Consider the following 23,887-nt stretch of genomic DNA (forward strand, 5'->3'; position numbering starts at 1 on the left):
TTGTACAAATCTATTCTTGTTTCCAACATATTCAATGAGGAATTTATGCAAGATGATTTTGAAGAAAATATGAACGTTACAATTCTTAAATAAAAGTATAAAACGTTAAAATACGACTGCAAAGAAGTTCTCAAACCATGTGTAAAAAAATCAAACTGTGTTCTTGATTTGTCTAAGAATAAAAAAATAAATAATAGTAGCAGAAACACAACCATAACAATTTTTAGAATAATATTATGAGGTAGTTGGATAGAAACATAGAAAAATTTGTGTATATAAAAATATATATAAAATTTTTAAAAAAATATTCTAAAAAAAACTTAAAAATTTAAATTTTGAGACACTTTATATTAAATCCAAAATTATCTGTGAATGTTGGTAATGGAATAGTTAATTACATAAAATTCAATTATGATCTAATTACAAATATTAAAAATAAAAAAGATATTATCCTGGCACCTTGTATGTTTACCAACGGATTCAAAGTTCAAGGCAGTAAGGATTTGAATCGGGGGATGAAGACCTTGAATTTATATTGACAATGAATTTAATATTATTCAAAAATATTTGACAGGCATGTGCTTGAATAGTGAATTGCTCGTTGAAGTTATGTATGATACTGCAGATTTCAGCTAATTTTTTTCGAAGTAACAGAAAGTTGTGGACCTTTTGCTCTAGAAAATAGGGTGGTTTATCTTGCCGGTGCTTACCACCACTTTACAGCTGGTGCTTGCTGGTGGTGGTTCATCTTGCTGGTGTTTCTTAAGTGGCTCATCTTTGGATCTATATAATGAAGAAATCCAAACCACTATTTTATTAAATATCTTTGAACGAGATGTCAGAGATCTTCTTTAGAATGATATTTGGTCAATTGTACTAAAATAAACGTAATAAATAACATTTTTTTAGCAACTTAATTAATATCTAGTAATTTCAGTATCTTTAATAAATCTTCTAAATATCTAAATTTCTTCTAATAATCTAAAATTAAAATATCTTTGCTCATTAGTGTTATATAGGCATAATTCATTTTCTTCTTTTTATGCGCATCCTAATTTCATTTTTTGAATATATATATATATATATATATATATATATATATATATATTATTGTTTAATTTCCATCTCTTTCATGGGCCCAGCACTTCTGATTTTTTTTTCTTCCCGGAGAGTCTTGTGAAGCCATTTGTGCAAGTTGAATCGGCATGGATATTAAAAAATAACCTTTGTACTTTAAAAATCTAATAAAACTGAAGCTAGAAACAGAAAAGTCAAATTTACAATAAATTACACTAAAGCAATATAAAAAAATACTCCAGATGCTTCAAAATTTTATTTTTGAATATATATTTCCTTCATCTAAAATGGTTATTTTATGAATTATAACTTTATGCCGTTAAACTGAAATTTGGGACATTAACTTTCATAATATAACAGAAAACAATATATCAGTTTCCGAAATATAGCTTTTAAACTAGTTTCATGCAACTGAAACCACAGTGGAAATAAATTTAATCTACTCTACAATTTTAGCATTTTTTTTAAGTTTATATTAATGATTACCGTCCAAGAATTTATTTCATAAAATTTATTTGAAATATGAACGATAAAGAATGTAAGTCAACTAAAAAAAAAACTGAAATTTCCAAATTCTAAAATGAATGTCAAATAAAACAAGAAATTCTCTCCCTTACTACCATTTATCAATTTGTTTTGTAAACGAGGGATTGATGGGTATTACCATTATACCTTCTGTTCAAAGTTCACGATAGGCAGAATACAAGTTGAAGGACGAAGATAGCATTGAATGACTCCTACCCTTTCCAACTAGGTCCAGTGGCAATCCATCACGTCCAATTTAATTTCCTACACAGAAAGGGACATCCCTAAGCGCTCTCTCTCCAATCATATTCCACTCTCGTTCACAGAATGTTCGCTAAGTGCCGCTGGCTAATCGTCCTCTTACTTTTCATGGTAACACGTGGAATTTAACCCGTCGGTCCCACCCGAACAACGGAATAACAGCTTCCGATAATTGATAGCTGTTCGGGGAAGGGCGAGTGAAGAAAAATGAACTCAATTTAATTGAAGCTCATTGGCCATCCTTGGAAAAGGCGACACAAATGGGCCATAGGCGCGTCCTGACCAATGAAAGAGTCGTTACGTAAATCCCTTTGAAAAATTAACGCACCCAAACTAAACAGCAGAAATAAATGAGTGGATTCTATTACACTATTCAGTAATGCTGCTTTGGATCAGGTGTCCCGGATGTCGACCAATTGCCCAAATGTGATTCCATTAAGCGATTGTTCCGCCTCGTTTAGTTCTATACGTGTCCATTTCATTTTCCACTTGCGCTACATTTTTAATGAATCCGCCTATTACGTGTTGTAGATTTTCACTGGAATGTCTTGTTGAACTAGAATGAGTAAAATATAATGTTCATTACGATGTTTGAGATTATTCGATACAATGAGCAATCTTTTTTTTTCCTTGTTTCTCTAGCAAATCCTTAGTAAATTGAAGGTTGTTAGATTAATAAATTATGTATTGCTCTACTTTCCATCTAAAATATCAGAATTACATAGAAACATAAGACATAAGATGGTTTTATATATTTATATTTTTAAGGTAGGTTTATTATAACTTACAAAAGGCGTAAAGCTGAATTTCATAAAATGTTTCCACGTGAAAAAAATACAGATGTCTAAAGAAGAGATTTTGCATATCATGTTGATGATCGCGCAGTTAAATATTTAATTTATTGTTTTTCAATTTTCTTATTTTTGTACTCTTTTAATTTTGGTTGCATATTTAATCAATTGACTATAATTAACAGTTGTTAATATTAATTGAAAGCCCAGTCCTTATAACTTTGTACCAATTTTAGGTTCATGTTTTTGCAATTACGTGTGTTTAATTTTTCACAAACGCTATATAATATAGTTTACTATCAGATAGAAAAAGCTGGCTTACTGAAATATTTATCAGCTCTGTCAGTATTTCACAATGTTTTTTTTTTTTTTTTACTGCTTTTTTTAATTTTATGTCATTAGGAGAATTTCGATTTAAATGACAGTCATCGGTCCTAAGACATACACTATTACTGAATTTCCGTCTGACGCCGAAAGCCATGGTGATCTATTAGTAACGCATTGGTTTTAAGATCTCAAAGTTCCAGGTTCGAAACCCAACTCTTCTAATTATCCATCATGAATTCGGGAGTGATGCACGATAAAGATGATACTCTGGTTAGTGCGGTGAGAAAATTTGGGAGCTGGTGCAATCTCGGATATTCTCTTGTCATATGACAGGGGTTGAAAATACTAGACCCTTCCCAAAACATTATTAGTGTTGCCTTCAAACGAGGCTTTAATTTAATTAAAATAAATTAAACTCTTACGCCTTAGTTTCGCTTTTCAGCTACAGATTCCATATCCGCAATTTGTTGAATACCGTCGTACTTTAAATTTTTTTTAAATATATTTTGGTGTATCAGATTTCTGGCGTAAATTATAATGCTGCAAATGCAGTTCAAAATTCAGAAAAAAAAAACTTTATTATGGTCAAAAACTGGAAAAGGGATAATATCATAGACAAAACCTAAAACTTTTGTCTACTAGCTGATATATTCACAGTGTACAGCTCACAATTAAAAATAAGTCCGAATGAAAAAAAATGCTTTGGAACTCTTTATTATGTATTTCAGCTGTTACACAAGAAAAGGTAAATATCTATTTCGTTTTTATTTTCTGAATAGTACAGTTTTTCATTCGGAAGTCAATGTTTACTGAAAAGTCTTAATCTCTGTGAGTGTAACTTCGCAAGGTTTGGCATATTAATTAAAATATAATTATACTACATTTTTTATAATATTATTTATTAAATATTTTATATACATAAATGATATACTAAAATAAGAAATAAGATCCGTATTTTATTATAATAATTACTTTATAAAAATCGGGCGTCAGAAAATATATATTTTTAATTTTCAATTTATTATGTTTCAACCTTTGCTTCTAAAGCCTTTTAAACATTTTTTTAAAATTTAGAATCCATGTTATTTACTAAGAATAAAGTGTTTAAAAGTCTTTAAACAAGGAGTTAACACTTTAAATTAAACTCATTATAACAAATAAATTAATAATGCATATCCAATGTGATAAAATGAAAGACATTCTGATTAAGGGTAGCCGCACTGGTACAAAATGCTAGATGCATTTTTTATGATGCTAGTTTCCGTTTAAGTCAATGCAATTTAAATCAATTATGTTGAAAAATGTGAGATGAAACATTACCAAACTTTTGGAATTTCACAAGTGAAGCTGAAGAAGTTTGTACTCTGTCATGTTACGAACATAAAAAAAAAAAAAAAAAAAAAAAAAAAAAAATACTTCAAAAGGTTAACGCATTGCAAAATTGAGATTTAAAACGGGCATTAACAATATGATTTATATTATTTCGCTGCAACCAAAACTTCCTCTGCTTTCTTAAAGATCACACAATCATTGAATGTTTGGCGTATTAAGCAAAATTTGAAAGACCCACCATATCAGATATGATATGATTCTAGACACCTGAAAGAAGAAAACAGGACTAGATAATAGTTTCGGTTTTAGTTCTAATAATAATTAATTAATTTAGTTTTAATTAGTTCGGTACGAAAAATGTAACTGTTATTAAATAATTCTAAATGGAAATTTAATTCATATGTTTATTAAAAATCTTTGTACTATCTATCTATTCAATTTATTAAAACTAAATTGGTGCAAAGATAAATATAAATTGTTTTTAGATACGAATAGATTGTTATCATCTATCAAATGAAACTTAGTTGGTACAATACCATTTAGACCGATTCAAGAGACCATACTTTAAGTTCTTGGTATATAGGCATGCCTAGAAATACTATAATATGTGGGAAAAAAAACTACCGCCACTGCCATGAAATCATGATAATGCTTGCAAATAGGCAATTTTCCTGTAAATTGTACCAAGCAATCAACCTTGACTGTAAATGTGGAAAATGCTCCGCAGATGCAGATCGTTGAACTTAGCCTTGGTAAATTTGCTGGATATACATTTATGGCATGATGATATTCAGTATGGAAGGATTCTCAAAATGTTAACTAAAATTTTATCTAGAAATTAACCAATAATTTTAAATTCTTTCTCAATAGCTTCGTAATGCGTAATCTCATAAAAAAATTACAGTACATTAAAATTAAAAATACAAGATTTTTATTAACATCAGTTTATTATTTGTAAAATGTTTTCTGCAAATTAATAATTTTTTTTCAAAATATCTTAAACTATATTAATAGGAATAATATTTATTAATTTCGTAGCAGCATTTGTTCTAAAATTATGAATTATTATTTGCATGTGCACGATATTACTGCACATTATTATGAAATTTATTCAATAAATAGTTTGTAAATAAATGAAGCAATTCTAAAGAATTATCATTTTGTGATGTATCAGACTAGAAACTCGAATGCAGGTTAATTTTTTCAGTGATTTCTCAGTACTTTTTAAATATATAATATAAATTTGCTCAGAAATGTGCTAATTGTAAACAAGATGAAAGTAATTGCTTATATTGAGCTATTCACGCAAAAGAAAATGATAGCAAATGAAGAATGATTATGGACATTTGGAATTGCAAGCATTTAATTATAAATATATGCACCAACTTTCATTACTTTTTTCGATGACCATTCTACTACTTAAAGATTCAACCCTTTTATGGCAGAAAATGTATAATGTTGCGCTTTACATCTGTGTCTCACATAATTATCTAGGCAAGCTGTCAACAATAACAGTCATTGGTCTATGATTGCCATTGTTATTTTAAATAATGCAACACTTCAAAAGAAGAAAAGAATTGAACTTAGATTCAAAAGCAAAACTAAAAGCTTAGAATGGACAAAAAGCAAAACAACGTGTTTGCTTTACGTGAAAGAAATGTGTTTCATAGAATGCCTTCAAATGAAAAGCAAATACATACTGAAATGGTTCGAAACAAATGTATTCCCCGAAGGACACGTCAGGATCTTCGCCTGGAAAAATATTCATCTCTAACAATTCTCTGAGGAACAAATAGTATTTGCTTGCGTGACTATTGAAGTTTTCGATCCCTCACGTATGCACGCACGGAATATGCTAACTGATAGAATGCTTCGAAGTTCAGATAAAATCTACAAATAGTCAGATCGTTAAAATAGACTAAAAAAATCTTTTATCGGATAATTCAAATTGCAAGATTAAAAAAAAACAATCCAATGTTCTTTAGGCTTTTATTTATTTTCTGTCTGCTCAGACGCAGCCCTAATATTCTGAATGCAAATAATTCATAAATTTGGCAGGTTCTTTTAAAGCCTTAAAAAGGCAATTTTTTTGCCTTTCCTTTCTTCATTTCATATTAAAATACTTTTAGGATCAATATTGATTTAAGAAAAGTGATTAATTAAGCTTATAAGATAAATTTATTTTGATTAATTTATTAATTTGTTTAATTAATAACTAAGTAACATATCAAGACATGCCATTTTATGTGAAATTAGGAATTGAAGAATCAAAGTTCTATCTTATTGAAAAATTTGTCAGAACTTATACCAACCTACATAATTTCATAAAAAAGATTGATGAATTTGGTAGGAAGCATACTTCCAATGGTCCTAGAAAAGGTTAAAAAATAGGACTGCATATTACATTTGATTTTCTTATTTCACTTCATTTTATTCTTTTAACGCTTTCTCTTGATACTACTGTAAGTTAACCCCAATATTGATCGGAACACGTTCAGAGATGCAAAACTTTAGAAAAGCGCATATTTTATTTACAAATTTTTGTTAATGGATCAACAAACTGAGAGGGCTTTTAGTAGACATTGAGAAGGAGAAAATTATCTATGGAATAGGTTGTAGTAGACCACATTGGGGAATCAAAAATCACAGAAAATGCATGACAATCAAGAATTAGTTGGCAACGCACATATCGTACATATGGGAGAAGGATAATGCTCAAGCTAGTATAAGGTGGAAATCTCAACAGATCTCAAAGAATGCTGTGGGATCATGGGTTATTATCTCTTCAGGTGATCGGTGATTTTCTTGAAGAGGTGAGGGACGCGTGAGGATAGAACCTGGGACCTTTGGTTAGCAGTCCAGTAACGACCCGATTATGCCAAAACAGCTGTTCGGGTAGAAGCGCTGTTACTGGCTTATATGCAATTCACCACAATCTCTGTTCAACAGCCTGAATAGAGCAAAATGTTTCCTGCACCATGTGTTCTCGGAAATTACTCAAAATGTGCGGATCCTAGTGCGAAGAAGTATGTGGCTTATGCATGCATGGTGCTCAAGCACGATCTTTTCCCCCTTTAATTACATCAGCGTTTCATATCCTAGGAGGAGAAGTGGGAGATACGAGTCGTATTGGTTGGCCTACGTATTCGCAGCATCTTAATCAGTGTGATTTTTATGTTATGGAGCTTCCTTAAATTATTTGTTTATACTATGACTATAAAAACAATGAATGATCTCATACCATTGATTGTAATCACTGTTGCAGAAATCAGAAGCATATCTAGAATCTTCGAATGTCTGAAAATCGTTTTGGCATTATTATAGACTGCACAATGAAGTTAGAGGCCACAATTTCCAAAAATGGCTTTAAGTTATCACAAGAATAGCTTTGAAAACCATTATTGCATTTTTAATTAATAAGTAAATTATAAATTACCAAAATAGTATAATATCTTCATATACAGCGAAAATTGAATGACAACTTTTACTTTTAGAACATAAAACTTTAAATTAATAAAAGGGATAAAAATTAGACGTATAAATTTTGAGTTGCTATTATGTCTTTGATTTTCCTAATGTTTACTTAAATAGGAATATTATCTCACTTCAGGATTCGGCAACTCAGATTTCTTTCAAATGTTCTTTCAGAATTCAGTGCCACAGGCATAGAAAATGTCATGAAATTGTCAGTTAACAATTTCAGATTGCTAGAATATAGATAAAATAGAATCTTCGGTTTTAAAAGTTGCCTCCCAGCATCAAATATAACATTTCTTTTCAATTTTTATAGACATTTGAAAATGTCTTTAGGATACTTTGCCCCAAAAGAACGAAATTGAGTAACATAATATTCTACTAGAATTTCTAAAATTTTATATGAGGAGATTAACTACAATAATAAAACCGAATATCCTAATAAAAATTATCAAAAAAAGTGCTAATATTAATTATCTGAATTGATTTTTTTCTTTTAAACTTATTTAATTTTTAAAATAATTTAAATTACAAAAGTTTAAATGCTTTGTAAAATTAGTACTATAAAGGAAACATAAGCAAAATAAAAATAAATCATAAAGTAAAAATTATATATGAAATATTACAAATTATATCTCTGCTCAGATTAATATGTAAATTTTATATAATTAGTGATCATGAGAGAAACTTTTTCAATATCCGCATAATTATTTTGAAGATAATCATATCAATTATATATTTTATATGGAAACATGTTTAGTTATCAGTTTTCAATTTAAAAAAAAAAATAGTAAGGAAAGTTTAGAAAGAAATGAGAATAAAATTGTTCACATTGTCCAAAATTTTGTCTACTAAGCTAAATGAAACTGTTTACTCTGATTGTCAAATCACAATAAAAAAAAACTTTAAAAAAGGATAATAAAAGCTGCCTCTTCGTTGTATTTATTCAGGCTCATAATCATTAATAAATCTTAAGGATTTGCACGATTTTGTACAAATTTATTCTGATAATCAAATGAAAATAAAATTGCTGCTTTGCAATAAAAAGATAATTAAGATTCCCAATGCTGTATTTATTCATCCTTGTAATCAGTAATGGATCCTAGTGATGTGTACGATTTTACTAAAAAAAGGACAAAATATTATTTAAACAAAATGAAATACATTGTGATTAAAGTCCTAGCTTCACTTAAAATTCTTTTCCTGAAACGTATTAAAAATTTTTAAATAATACATATGATGATATATACACATATGATGTTGTATTATGCTACTTTCAGAATGAATCTGAGAGCAAAGGCATTTACATCTTAAAGTAATAATATTAAGTAATATAAATAAAAGCGAAATATTTTTCAAATATATATGTTAACTTGTGATTAGTCTATGATGTAAAAAAAAAAATGCTACGCATCCTAACTTAATATTGGATCATGAATGTAAAAACAAAAATGCATCCTTCGAATATGTTTTTCTAATATCCCAAAATAAGCAGCCTTTTGCGACAACTTGCTCACCAATATTGTTTATGTTTCAGGTTATTGAACGATTAATATGGAATTCATTTTTTAAAAATTTTGCTAATTTGATCCGATTTAAAAACAGGACTGTAACTGAATCATTCTGCAACAAATTATTGTAGGTGCAAATTAAAAATGTAGATAATATGAAGTATAAGAGGAAGTAAAAATCCTATTCAGGAATTAATGATAAAAAGAGTAATTTTTATCTTAATTTTAACATTAGACAAAGTATGGGCAAAGTATTTTCATGGGCAGGTTTGAATTTCATAACATTAAAAAAACAAGCGAAGTGAGTATTACTCTTATAATGCTTTTATCAAACTAAACCTAACATTAAAATCATCTTAACATTGTAAATGAAACATGTAGAATTTATTAAAAGTAAAGAATAAACTGTATAGAAATGAAATCGACATCATTGAAGAGACAATTTTTGTTGCGTTTTGCAATAATGCAAAAAACATTTTGAGAAATTAATAGTTTTAGAAGTCATCTATTTCCAGTTGGTAAGTCAAAAAGAGTATCCATAGTGATGGTTAAACCATTTTATTCTTTCGTTTATTAAGCATTCCGATTAAAGCTTATTTCTTAATTTCTTTTACTTGATTGGCGAAGTGTTGAATTAAGTGCAGCTGTAAAAAGCTGAAGAAAGCAGTCTGATAAAGCTTTCGTATGCCGAGATGTTTGCATTTCATTGCTGCCATTCCGTAATAAATAATAAGAATGATTTTTGTGCCTGGTACGTTAATGTTTTATGTATATAGAATTTAAGCGATCCTTTATAAATCAAGAATCACCCGAGCTAATAATTCTATCAAATCGAAGAAAATCGCAAATTTATATTTAATTCTTAAAATTAAATTTTATTTTTTATCAGAAAAATGATGATATATTATCTTTATGCCTTGGAATATCAAGATCCCGATAGGGATTTGTATGCCTTCGTGCATGAAATCCGACCTTACATAAGAAATATATTAAATCATGCTTTATCCGCATATCTTGCTAACATTTTCGATTGTTTGAGCAAAAATATAACTCAAATGAAAACTTCGAATAAATATTTTATTGAAGAATTGATTATGAAATATTCAAAAATGCTCTATGGTGAATTTCTCCATTTATATATATATATATATATGCCAAAGGGATTCTTACTTAATTTGAGGTATTTGCTTGTATTTGAATCCATTAACCTAATGCATTGAGTAAAACATGATTTAGATTTTTGTAATCTGTAAAATGCATTTCAGAAAGTTTGGCTTTGCAAAACAAGTTTATTATTCATATAAAACATACCTTTGAAACAATAAGTCTTCCATTTGCCATTTCCATTAGAGAAAACTTATTTTACAGTTCTGTAAAAAGCATAATATCACAAAAAAGGTTTAAAGCGCAAAATCGGATTTCTTGAGTTTTACGAGGTTTTTTCAGGAACTAAAAAGAAGTACGTAAACAATTCAAATATTGAACAGGTCGAAATGATTAAATTTCAAAAAAAAAATATTTTTTACGATTTGCATTACTCAGAAATGAAAGATATATTTTTAAAAATTTTCTTCCATCTTATAAGTAAATAAAAATTCTAATATTGGGAAAATGTTTTAATATTTTAATTTATTTTCTCCCTGAATATTCATATTTTTTTTTAATTTTTGAATATGGTTTTCTATTATCAGAATGAACTGTTTAAATAAAAAATCTCAGGACTTCTAAAATTAATAAATAACTATAAATATAAAAGAAAGCTATTATTTACCCACAATATTAAACCTCAAAGAATTTTCCCTTCAATTAAAAAAATTATTGCAAAATCAATTGCATATATAGTGTTCTGACTATGGATTTAAAAGCGAGTTATACTGAATTATAAAAGACATTGTGAGCTTGGTCCACGTTATGTATATCATCGTATGACGAATGTCTTCATCATTGTCTGATTACATAAGTTATGTGTGTAAGTTAGTATAAAGTCATGATGCTATCTTGAAAATTAATTTATCTTACACAATAACCTTTATTTTTTTATCCACTACACGAATACAATAAATAAATCAATTCTATAATTGGATTAAATGAATCAATTCTATAATTGGATTAAATGAATCAATTCTATAAATGAAAGAAGTGAATCAATTGAATCAATTCTATAAGTAAATCAAATGAATCAATTCTCCATGTATTTCAAATAAATCAATTTTAAATGTTGATCGAATGAATCAATTTTATATGTGAATCAAATCAATCAATTTTGCATGTCATTCAAATAGTTCAATTGTAGATTTCATTCAAATGAATAAATTCTACATGTCAGTCAAATGAATCAATTCTACATGTCAGTCAAATGAATCAATTCATGTCAGTCAAATGAATCAATTCTACATGTCAGTCAAATGAATCAATTCTACATGTCAGTCAAATGAATCAATTCATGTCAGTCAAATGAATCAATTCTACATGTCAGTCAAATGAATCAATTTTACATGTCAGTCAAATGAATCAATCTTATATGTTAGTCAAATGAATCAATTCTACTCACCAAACACGGTCATCACTTGTTCTTTTGAATCTTGTCCTGCAAGAGATGTCACCAGACATGTATATTTTCCGCTCAGATCAGTGGTGGGCCTTAGTATCCTCAGTGCTCGGAATCTGGAATATGCATCAACGGTACTCACAGAGAAATTCAAGTCCAAACGATCTTTCAGCATTTCTGAAGCATGTTTTTTATTAAGTCCCGGGATCCATTGATACACAGGCTCCAGATTATCTTCGAAGAACCACTTGACCACCAGTCGAAAGTCATTTTCAGTGTAGACGTATTCGCAATCTAATACCACAGCATCCTCGGTGCCGTTCTGAATCCAACGTGGAACAGACAGACGACGGATTTCAACAGCGTCAGTTCCTGAAATACAGATGAGGATAACTTAATAAATATTGTTGTGAAATATATAAAGAAAATGGTAAATTATTTTAAACCTTTCTTATACGTTGAACCTGAATGAGATACATTTATATTCCAAGTTTAATTCCAAGCAATTCCAAGTTTAATAATTAAAGTGTTTTAATCTATCTGGACATATTAATTTTAATCAGTGAAATTAAATTTTTGAATATTTTAAAGTCATTAATACGATTTCGGTTATCGTTTCCCCTTTATATAAATAAATGGTATAAATTCGATATTCATGCTTTTGAAAATTTACTTCCGCTTTGTAGTAGTTACTTTTTCATTGGCTTTCAGTGCAAATGATTTAAAGAATTCAGAACATCAGATTTATGAAATTATTTTGAAACTGTGAAATTCAAACTGAAATCATTTAGGTGCAAATCCTAGAATTGACGAAACAGTTAAATTAATTATTTATATTCTTACGACTTGCATAAGCAATCTTAAATTGTGTTTTAATAAATTCGGTACCTTTATTAAAGATCGTGAAGTAATTGTGTGTATATTAAAGATTGTGAACTTTAAGTGAAAATGCAGTTTCTTAGGTTGTAAGTAAAAATCAAATTAATTTCTGAAATTCTATGTTTCAATACTTTTAGCAGAAGATTAAACAATAAATTCGGATATATAATTGTTTTTCTAAGATGTTTCTTTTTTCAAACAATATTGCTGAAAAAAAAATTGTATGAAATAGTTGGAAATTTCGCAACAAAATATCTTTATATATTCTTTACCTTATAATTCAACGCATTTATACTGTTTTCTACATTTGTAAAATTATACTTTGCACTTACTATAAACATTTTATAGTAACCATATGTTTAGAACAAAACTTCTAAAACTATGTTAGAATATTTTAATATAAATAGTTTTGAAAACATTTTGTTGTACATAACGCCATAACCTACAAAATAAAAACAGCAACATCAACAACAGAGTTTCATAGAGTAGCCCAAACATAAATTCTTTGAATCGACATATATATTTCTAAATCATGGCTTAGAGCCAAAAGTTATAAATGTTGTACAGTCTGTCAGGTAAGCAAAACGTTCTGGGAGAAGTTTGAAGTCTGACAATAACTAATGGTTCCCTAAACTATGTTTTCTATAAGAAAAAAGGTTAAATAACTTCTTTTCTGTCTGAAGAAAACTATATTTCTTACTCTTTGTGTAATTTCTGAAATAAACAGAAATAACAACATCTGGATATACTCCAAATTGTGGTCTGCGGAGTCAGATTACTAGAATAATTTATAAGATAAATTTATGAATTTCTGTCTGGAGAATAAAATTTATTTTCAATATATAAGAATATGTAGCAAATGAACAAAATTTAGAGTTTTATTTTATAGTAATTTAAAAAAGCTAATTTAAGATAAAAATTTGTTAACATTAACACAAAAATTTATTTTCAAATCGTTTAGTTATATGCTCGTAGGACAAATTTTTATTCATATAGACATTCATAGCATATATAAAAATAAACGAATTTATATAATAGAATTTTGAATTTTCTTCTAGAGAAGATTGTTTACATCAAAGGAATAAATATAAAAATCTATTGACTATTTCTGTTGTTTTCTGGACTGCAGATAAAGAGACACAATAGGAATATACATTTCTGATTATTTAAATAAAATAGTTTTTGAACTAATATAAAGAGATTTAATGCATTTTTTAAAACATAAAAGTCAAGCAAAAGAATCAAGACATTTATAGAAGCATTGAATTGAGGATAAAAATCTGAATCTTCTATGAATAGTAAAATATACAGATTACATTATAACTGTTTTTTTGACGGTTCACATGTTGATTTATTTTTCTAGAATGAAATATTTCATACGATTTTGAAATTACTCAGTTTAACTTATGCTTTTTTTAAGTCTTTGCTTTTCTTTTCAAAAATGGCAAAACAATCAACATAAGTTTCAAAGCAATATATGAATATCTCTGAAGCCTTCGAATATCATCTAAAAAAATTCTTTGTCCCCAGTTCCTTGTGCTAACCGTAAAATAAAATATATTTCGATTCATTTTGTTTCATTAGTATTTTTTTTCTTTAAATTATTGAATGCATAAAATGATTATCTTTTTCAAAAGTTTTAGAAAAGTGCAAGCGATTTTTTTTTTTAAATTGCAGCTAGACATTTAGGTCTTTGATGCTTATGCAAATATATCTTATGAAAAATTTTAACTATCTGAGCTTGTTTATGAGAAATTACCAGATACATTTAAAATATGTATACAGGAAAATAAGAATGCTAGATTTTTATTTTATCTAGTAAAAAATATAATAGGATTTTTATGAATTTTAATCATAATAATAATTATCACATACACACACACACACACATATATATATATATATATATATATATATATATATATATATATATATATATATATATATATATATATATATATATATAACAATTTTGGCTTATCACTATATGTGTGTGTGTGTGTGTGTGTACTGAATTTTTAACGAAGAAACACAGTGAGTAATACATACATCTGATTGAAATCGTTGTTACTCATATTCTGAAGCAATAATATTTCTTAATATTCTTTTTTTATCTTATGGTCATATAACTTCAAACGCCCTTTCTAGTACGAAGCTAGAAATATTTTACTATACAATGATTGAATACAACATAAATAATACAAGCACAAATTTTGTTATCATTCCATGTGTTTGTTACAATTGCGCAATTCTATGAACAAGCCAACTAATTTTATCACTTGCATGTAGAATCTTTTTGTGCGCAGAGTGCAATTATGTATGCAGAACGTTTTGAATTGGATTCGCCTGAAAACTAACTTTATTTTATTCATCTGTAAATATCAACAAAAACTTTGTGATACTGGTACTATAATATATTGATTATTTTTGGGGCACATAAAAGTTTTATAATTTTTAAGTTAATTAAATTTTAGAATGTAAAATGTCTGATTCATTTCTTGAAAATTGCATCAATTTCTATTTTTTTATTCATAAATGGAAATTTTTAATTCTTCATGTATTATCATAAAATTTATTTCTTTATAACAGTTAAAAAATGGCATATCTTCTTAAGAACTATTTCTTTCCTATTTCTTACAAAATTATTAAAAGTTTAGACAAATATTTCAATTTTATTCTTGGTTCAGGAAAATAAATAAGAATCCTTTTTGAGGATTTTTCCTGATGTTATTTATTTGTAACGAGATTAAAATATTTGTCAGGTTCTTAAAGTGGATTCTTTTTAGAATGTTGAAATATAATCTCAATAGAAATAGATTTCAATTGTAATTAAATTTCTCGCTCTGAGCAGAACAATTTTCAAAATTATTGCAGTTTTGTAACTGTTTTATTCTATGCTTCAAGTAATGTCCAATAAAAAGTCAATCCGATTGATTAACTGGTTTTGTACCCCAATTGCTAAAAATAAAAGAAACTTCACTGCCCTAACTTTATATATACCACCATTACTTTGTGCCTAAATTTCATTCAAATGTTCTAAACGAATATCTTTAAAATCAGACAATTTTAATTAAAGTGTCAGTGTGAGATCTAGAAGCGTAAATTACAGCTTACATATTTCATTGCATCAGTAACTTGTTTCCTAAATTCTTGAAAAATATTCTCTATCGTTTGATCGTACATTTGCAAGTAAATTCTTTCAAACAAAGAAATATCCCCGCTAAGAAACGAGACTTGTGGTTAAATTATAAAAAAATAAAAGAGTCTTGGCTATAAAAATGATTTTGTATATTTAGCTGTTATCTTTATAGCATTTTGTGCTTATAAATAAATTTTTAACATTTCGGAAGTTGGTGGTTTTTATCGTAAGAAAAAAATTTATTTTAAAGTATTTATTAATTTAGTTTTGGATATATAATTAGAGAAAAATTCAAAAAATAATAATGATTGTCTTTTATTAAAAATGTATTTTGAAATTCCTCCGAGGAGCTTTAAGAATAATAGAAAAATTCTATTTTAAAGAATGCACTTATTTGGCTTTAGGTATTTTTAAAAAAAATTAAAAATAATGAAGACTGTTTCTTATTAAAAAATTATTTTGAAACGCTTCAGAGGAGCTTAAGAGTAATAGAAAAATTCTATTTTAAAGCATGTATTTATTTAGCTTTAGATATTTATTTAAAATTTTTAAAAATAATGAAAATTGTTTGTTATTAAAAATTTATTTTGAAATGCCTCAGAAGAGCTTAAGAGTAATAGAAAAATTCTATTTTAATGCATTTATTAATTTAGTTTTAGAAATTTTGTAAAAAAAAATGTTTCTTATTAAAAAATTATTTTGAAACGCTTCAGAGGAGCTTAAGAGTAGTAGAAAAATTCTATTTTAAAATATTTATTAATTTAGTTTCAGACATTTAGTTAGAAAAAATATAAAAATAATGAAAGTTGTTTTTTTATCAAAATTTTTTTTAAAAGCATCAGAGGAGTTTAAGAGTAATCGAAAGCTTCAATGAAACAATATTTCTGAATTTCCATTTCTATCTTATAAAGATAAAATAAGGAGGATAAAATTTCAAAATACAATTTGAAAGAAATTTGGGTTATTTAAGTAAATAAAATCAACTATTGTTCATGTTGTAATGAAATCTATTTTATCATTGAAGTAGAAGAAAACTGATGAAACACTTCACAGCCATCTTGTGACATTTTTTCCCCACTCGCAGCTGATATCAGCAACAGAACAGATTTGTGTTCCAGGACACGTATCTCCGAAAACAAATTCCATCGCAAACAGGATAAAAACTGTTTCGGAGGAAAACGAATTTCACGTTATTCGGGACTCCATTTCCTGTTGAAATTTTTCACTGCTCCGACTCCTCCCCGCCTTTTTTTTTTTTTTTGGTTGATTTGTTCTTCTTTAAAGCGACATTTATTACCAATACTGATGTGGTTTCGTTGTCGAAAATTTATAGTTCGATAGATATATTGCTTGTTTCATTCACACTTTAATATCGAAAGACATAACAATATCCGGAAAGTATCATAAGGAGGTTTTGAATGAATCCGCGAGTGGAAAAGTAAGACTTATTCTATTTCTTTCTGTTTTCTTCTTTTTTTTCCTTGTTTTCTTCTATTGATTACTTTCCGCGTCTGGCTTCGTTCTTCGTTTCGAAACAAAACCCGGATCGAGTATTTGTTATTTTTTCTTTCTTTTTTTATTTTTTTCTCTGGAAAATTCCACTACATTTCCATTTTCTTTGCCCTCCCCCGGGTCTTGCATTCATCAAAACAGTCAGCGTACCCCTCTATTTTTTTGTAGAGATGGAATAGACCAAGCTAAGTTATCGATAAGAAAAGAATATGGCATATCGAAAGGAAATGGAACTCCATTTTGTCTATGTGTTCTTTTTGAATAATTTAGTCGCATATCTGTTATTTCAAGAAAACTCCATCTCCCTCTCTATCACAAAAATATAAGCAAAAATTTACACTTGAAAATTTATATATTACGTTAGTTGATATATTCCATCTTGGATACAGAAAATAAAATATCGAAGAATTCCATTACACGTTGTCTTAAAAATAAATGTATGAAAAATTTAGCCAAAATGAACGCATTCTTAAACTTATGGCTAAAACATGAATTAAGTGAGAAAAAGACGATTTATCTATCAAAAAAAGGTAAGAAAACAAACAGTTTTATTTTAATGCATTTTTTAAATGAAATATTTATTACATTCAGATTGCATATTTCACTTACTAAACATTTAGTGGGATTAAACTATTTTTATTGCTTTTACGGTCAGCTCGTTCTCCGAAACTAATACTCGCTAAAATTGTCAGTTAAATGTTTTATGTAACTTCATCTCTTTATAATTTAAATCTTAATAGTATAAATTTTTAATCTTCAGTAAAATAATTTTGTTTCAAATAGTAGACAAAAAAATTACAAATCTTTAAGTTGTTCTATTCCTTTAAAATTTCTAATTTTCTGCCAGCTCCCTAAAATGTGAACTTTAAATTAAAACGGAAGTAATTAAAATTTAATTAATACAAACATTGTTTGATGAATTTTTTTCAAAAATATGAGTATGGAAGGCTGAATTGTGCAGCACCGATGTAGAATTTCAAAGAATTATTGAGTAAAAATTTCTCTGGTTCACCATAAAATTCAATTCTTAGAATTACAATTAAAAAAAAAAACTTAATGACGTATGTTCGTTTCAATCGACGAACGTACTTCTGAAAAAGTTATAAATATAATTTATGCAGTCCTTCGGTCCAAAGGAATCATACTGAAATATTCAATAAATTTTCAATAAAAAAACATCGTTTCTATCATCTGCTACTGTATCTGGCTGAGTTTTAAAGTACTGAATATTATTATTTTAGAACAATTAACAATTTCGTAATTTTAGGTTGACAAAACTTGGAGAAGTACCGAACGCTGATTGGGGATAATTCCTTATTTGCTGTAAAAATGTATAATTTAGGCATTTATTTTCTTTGAACATATGGCTTTTTTTATACAGATGTATATAAAGCCTCATAAAACTTGAAAATTTTAATATAGTATTCAAAACAATAAATTACAGAAGTAACTAGACAGCTTAAAATCTTACAATACTATTATTAACATCATATAGAAGTAAACATCCAGTTAAAAATATATCTCTCTGTAATTTTTACTCATAAATTACAATGAAATTACTCATAAATCACAAATATGAAAATTGAAATACCGTCTGAAAATGAAAAATTAATAGATTTCTACGCGATGAAATAATAATTCTTCCATCTGTACAACGAATGTGAAGAAGAAAAATAATTTGGAACGGATGGCAGTGATAAGAATGTGAAATAATCAGATTAAAAGTGAAGAAAAGTGGAATTAACAAAGCACATTCTTTTTAAACATACAGAGATGTGACGATAGTTATGGTACACTTCGTAATACTGTGACACGCCTCCTTCTGACAAGCGAAGTACAGTAACTCGATGTGGCAGTTGAGTCCCAAATAGAAATACATATACACGTCTCACAGACATCTATAATTGTGAAAGTGTTCTGTATAAACGGATCTCTCAATTATGTCCCTAAATGTTCGATGGGATTCATATCGGGAGACCTAGGTAACCAAATAATTTGCTTGAATTCTCCAGAATTTTATTACAACTAATCGCAAACAGTTGTGATCCGGTGATATGGTGAGGTATCAACCCCGGAAATTAAGTCGCTGTTTAGGTCCATGAGGTGCATTAATGGCTGCAAATCGTTTCCAAGAATATGAACATTACCATTCCCAGTCAAGGATCCAGTTAATTGGACCAATCCATTCCATATGAAAGCAACCCACATCATTTCGAAGCCAACTCCATCTTGCACAGTATCTTGTTGAAAACTTTTGCCCATGGTGCCATGGTTTATTGGGGTCTGCTCCACTCTCAAATCCTACCATCAGCCTTTACCAACTGAAATCGTGATTCATCTGAACAAGCCACGATTTCCCTGTTTCAAGAGTACAACTGATATGATCACGAACTCACAGAGGAGAAGTGTTGTAGACAATGTCATATTGTTCGTAAAGGTAATCTTAGCCCATTAAAGCCAAATTTTGAGACAACAACACGTTTCATCCAACTTCCTGGATGGATTACTGTGCTTATTTCACGTAATATTTCTTGTTTGTTAACTCTAACACTACCCACTCACCACTGGTCTAGGTTATTAACCCTTTATTTACTTACGGTACTTAAAAGTACCATTTAAATCTGGCTTATATCTTCGTAATATGACAATTTTTGCTGATGTTATTCTAAAGAACAGGGAGAATGTAACCCAAACAGCAAGAGGTTAACATAAGCTAAAAGTAGGAATTAAAAATATTTAATTAATAATTAAATTAATTAAGATATTTCTATTAATTAAAATATTTTTCTTGGGTTCCCTTGGATTATTCTGCAAGAAAACTTAACTACTAGTGCAAAAATGATGTTGAAAAATTGATGGCAACATAATTCAGTAAATAAAGGGTTAAGTGCAGGTAGTCAGCCGCTGCGTTGTCCATAGTGAGAGTATATGACTGAAATTAGATATTCTGGGTACATTCTTGACACTGTGGATTTCGGAATATTGAATTTCTTAATGATTTCAGACACGGAATGATCTAGGTATCTAGCTACAGCTCTCATTCCGCATTTAAACTCTGTTAATTCCCGTTATGCAGATATAATCACGTCAGAAATCTTTTAACATTAAAAACTTGAAAATAATGAAAGCTCTAGCAATGCAATGCCCATTTATACATTTTATACACTGTACTTCTTCTATTTATATATCTGCATATTGCTATCTTATTACTTTTGTCTCCTCAGTGTACAATAATCTTTGTGAAGTTGTGACATGTTATGTACAATGAAGTTTTACGATCATGGCGTAATCCGAATATCGCTAAGTAGGTCCATTATCCTAGTTTATCACGTAACCTAAAAATCACCAAGAAAAGCTGTGAATGCAGCCATTTTGATGGATTAGCATCTGTATATAATGGCACTTAGTGATATTGACGTAATCGGAAAATTGTCAAGTAATTCTGCAGGTCGTGAAAATAAAAAAAGAGCAAAAGAAATACGCATGTATCGACTCTCTAATGAGTGACCATCCATTCGTGTTTGATGGATCAAAATATATATATATATATATATATATATATATATATATATATATATATATATATATATATATATATATATATATATATATATATATATATATATATATATATATATATATATATATATATATATATATATATATATATATATATATATATAAGAGGTTTATTCAGTCCTCTTCACTATCTACAATAACTAATTTTGTAATAGGGAAAGTATTTTGTAACATATAAAAGTTTTCTTTTTTAATTGATTTAGTTCATTATTTATTTTTACTCATGATAATGCTACATTACTGAAAAACGCATTGCGAATACTACTAAATAAATTTTAAATGATCCACTTTAAAATCTTTAGAAAATTACTGAGTTTAATTGTAGGTATAAAAATAAAAATTCTTTACGAATTATTAACAAGTTTTCTTTCTACTACTTAAAAATACGTGACAATTTTAACTCAATTATTAATTTTTCACTCTGTAAAAATACTGTATAAAAAATACTGCAAAAAATACTGTAATAAAATATTTCAGAATTTATAAATTGCAATCTAGAAATGTTCTTTTATGAGATATTACTATGAAATGCATCGTCGAGTTTTAGAAATCTAAATGTGTACAACTTTTACAAATTTGTTCATTCAATTTGCCTATAATGTTCTGTTTTTTACTTTTACTTTTAATTCGTATATATAATACTTTTTAATTCGTATATATAACATGGTGTTTGAGTAACAAAACGTAAAAGCATCAAATGATTAATTTATTATGTTCCTAATTTTCGCTCTTTTACGAATCATTGTTCATTTCTTTTTTGAAAACAAACTTCATGATTTATTTTTTCACAATTTGACATTTGATATAATGCCTTTTCAAAAATTAATCCAAATTTTAGAAAAGTTACTATAATTGAAGCATCTACAAATATAATTAAACTTCATTCCAGATTTACATGATTAAATGCGTTTTTGAAAGTTATACGTATGAATCTAATGAAATGTTAATAATATTAAAAGCGTAGGAAATGTTTGGGGGGTAACACACCTATGCTCTACGGAATGCAATTAATTAAGTTTCTCACAACTTCGGGTTTCTGTATTTTAGAATGAATCAATCAAGGAATTATTATATACCTACATATGCTATTAAGAATATTTGTATAGTAAAAGAATAGTTGACATTCCTTATATAACTTAAAGCTATATGCAAATCCATTCTACAAACAATTGCAATATAGAATAATTTTACTTATTTCTCGAAATTACTCAATTACAAACTCTAAGTCAAAGAAAGGATATTGTATATTTATATTATTACTAATGATTAAAATTATGAAATGTCAGGATTTAATATATAAGTTAAGTAATTTGAGTATCTTGATAATTTATTATAAGCAGAAGTGACTTTTACGAAACTTAATTAAAGATAAGTTTTAGAAGAACATTAAATTTATCTTATTCATTATTTAAATCGGACAACTCATATATCAGAAATTTTAAATTATTCTTTTGATGCAACCTATTTTGCGATGTTTGTAATACAGAACTTTTAAGCTTTTCCCACTGCTTTGGTAGTTATAAAGATTAATCTTTTGATATTTTAATGCCAATAATGTCAGCGCAATTAGAGGCAATTATATATATTATAATACGATGTAATTGTTATATTTCCTAATATAATATAAAAGATAAAATAAAGGATATTTTGATTGCTGTCTTCTAAATGGCAGTACAAAAATCCTTTAATTAATAATTCTATGCTATTAAACATTTAAAGTTCAAATCTATTTGTTCTTGCATGTGATGTTCACTCTTGATTCAACTAATTTTAGATGAAAAATTCAAAGCTGTTTCAAAATGTGGGATATTTTTGCATTTGAAGTTTAAATTTTTATGTCATCCATCAGTAATGGAAATTAAAGTAAATTTATTAATTGTACTTTCATTTTAATTATAATTATTTTATTGTCTCAATCAAAAAGCAAACACAGCGAGTAGTAATGAAAATTGTCATGTAACTAACTTCCGTGCCAATAATGTCAGCGCTACTATAGGTCATTATATATATTATATCACTAAGTAATTGTTATATTTAATAATACAATATGAAAGATAAAATAGATGATATTTTGTCTGCCATATTCTTAATGGCAGTACAAAAAAAATCCTTTAATGGTAAATTTCCTGCAATTCATCATCTACGGTTCAAATCCATTTGCACTTGCATGTAATGTTCTCCAATGATACTATTAACTTTCATATGAAATATCTAAAGAAATATCAAAATCTCTAATTGTTTTCGCCTGAAATTTGATTTTGTATGTCATCCCTCAGTCATAGAAATTAAATAAAATTCATTCATGCACTTTCATGTCAATTATAATTATTTTATTGCCACATTCAGAAGGGAAACACAGCGAGTATTTGCAATGAAAACTGCCTTGTAACTTAGAATATTCTTGTTCTCTTTATTTAGCAATGATATGGGGCTAAGTGATATGTATTTCTACCACAGAGTACATTTTTCATCCCAGAATAACTGCTCTGGCCAAAAAAATGACCATTATGACTTTGTCCTCGATTTCCGGCCATACTTCACGATGGCGATCATTCAAAACAACGTAAATAACAAATAAGAACTTTGGTAGGTCCATCTTTTACTTCTTTACTTGTCCTTCTTTTACTTGTCGATTACTCTCACCTTTTAATCAAACATCGTTTCTGGCCTAAGCATAAAAAATAGATTCAACAATCTTATTGCATTTTATTGCAAAATTCCTTCCTCTATTTAGATTCATATTTCCCATATTTGCCCCTAATTATTTCAAGTTTTTATACACTATATTTTTAGAAATTCTATAATTTAATTTCCAAATGAAAATTGCCAACATATTAATCTGTAACAAAATCCTTAGTTATAAAAGGGCAGAAATCTCATATTAATTATTCCCTTTTTAGAAGGAATATATCTAAAATTCATATTTTTATTG

General features: G+C 27.8%; 1 protein-coding gene across 1 annotated transcript in view; it reads right to left on the reverse strand.

Moving 5' to 3' along the window:
- The window catches only part of LOC129969330 (uncharacterized), a 117,875-nt gene that overhangs the window by 34,861 nt on the left and 59,127 nt on the right, over positions 1 to 23,887 (reverse strand). Inside the window, exon 2 of the mRNA XM_056083858.1 lies at positions 11,850 to 12,218. Coding sequence (XP_055939833.1) covers positions 11,850 to 12,218 — 369 coding nt within the window. The remainder of the gene's footprint in view (positions 1 to 11,849; positions 12,219 to 23,887) is intronic.

The sequence above is a fragment of the Argiope bruennichi genome, chromosome 5, assembly GCF_947563725.1.
Source record: "Argiope bruennichi chromosome 5, qqArgBrue1.1, whole genome shotgun sequence".
Taxonomy (NCBI): Eukaryota; Metazoa; Arthropoda; class Arachnida; order Araneae; family Araneidae; genus Argiope; species Argiope bruennichi.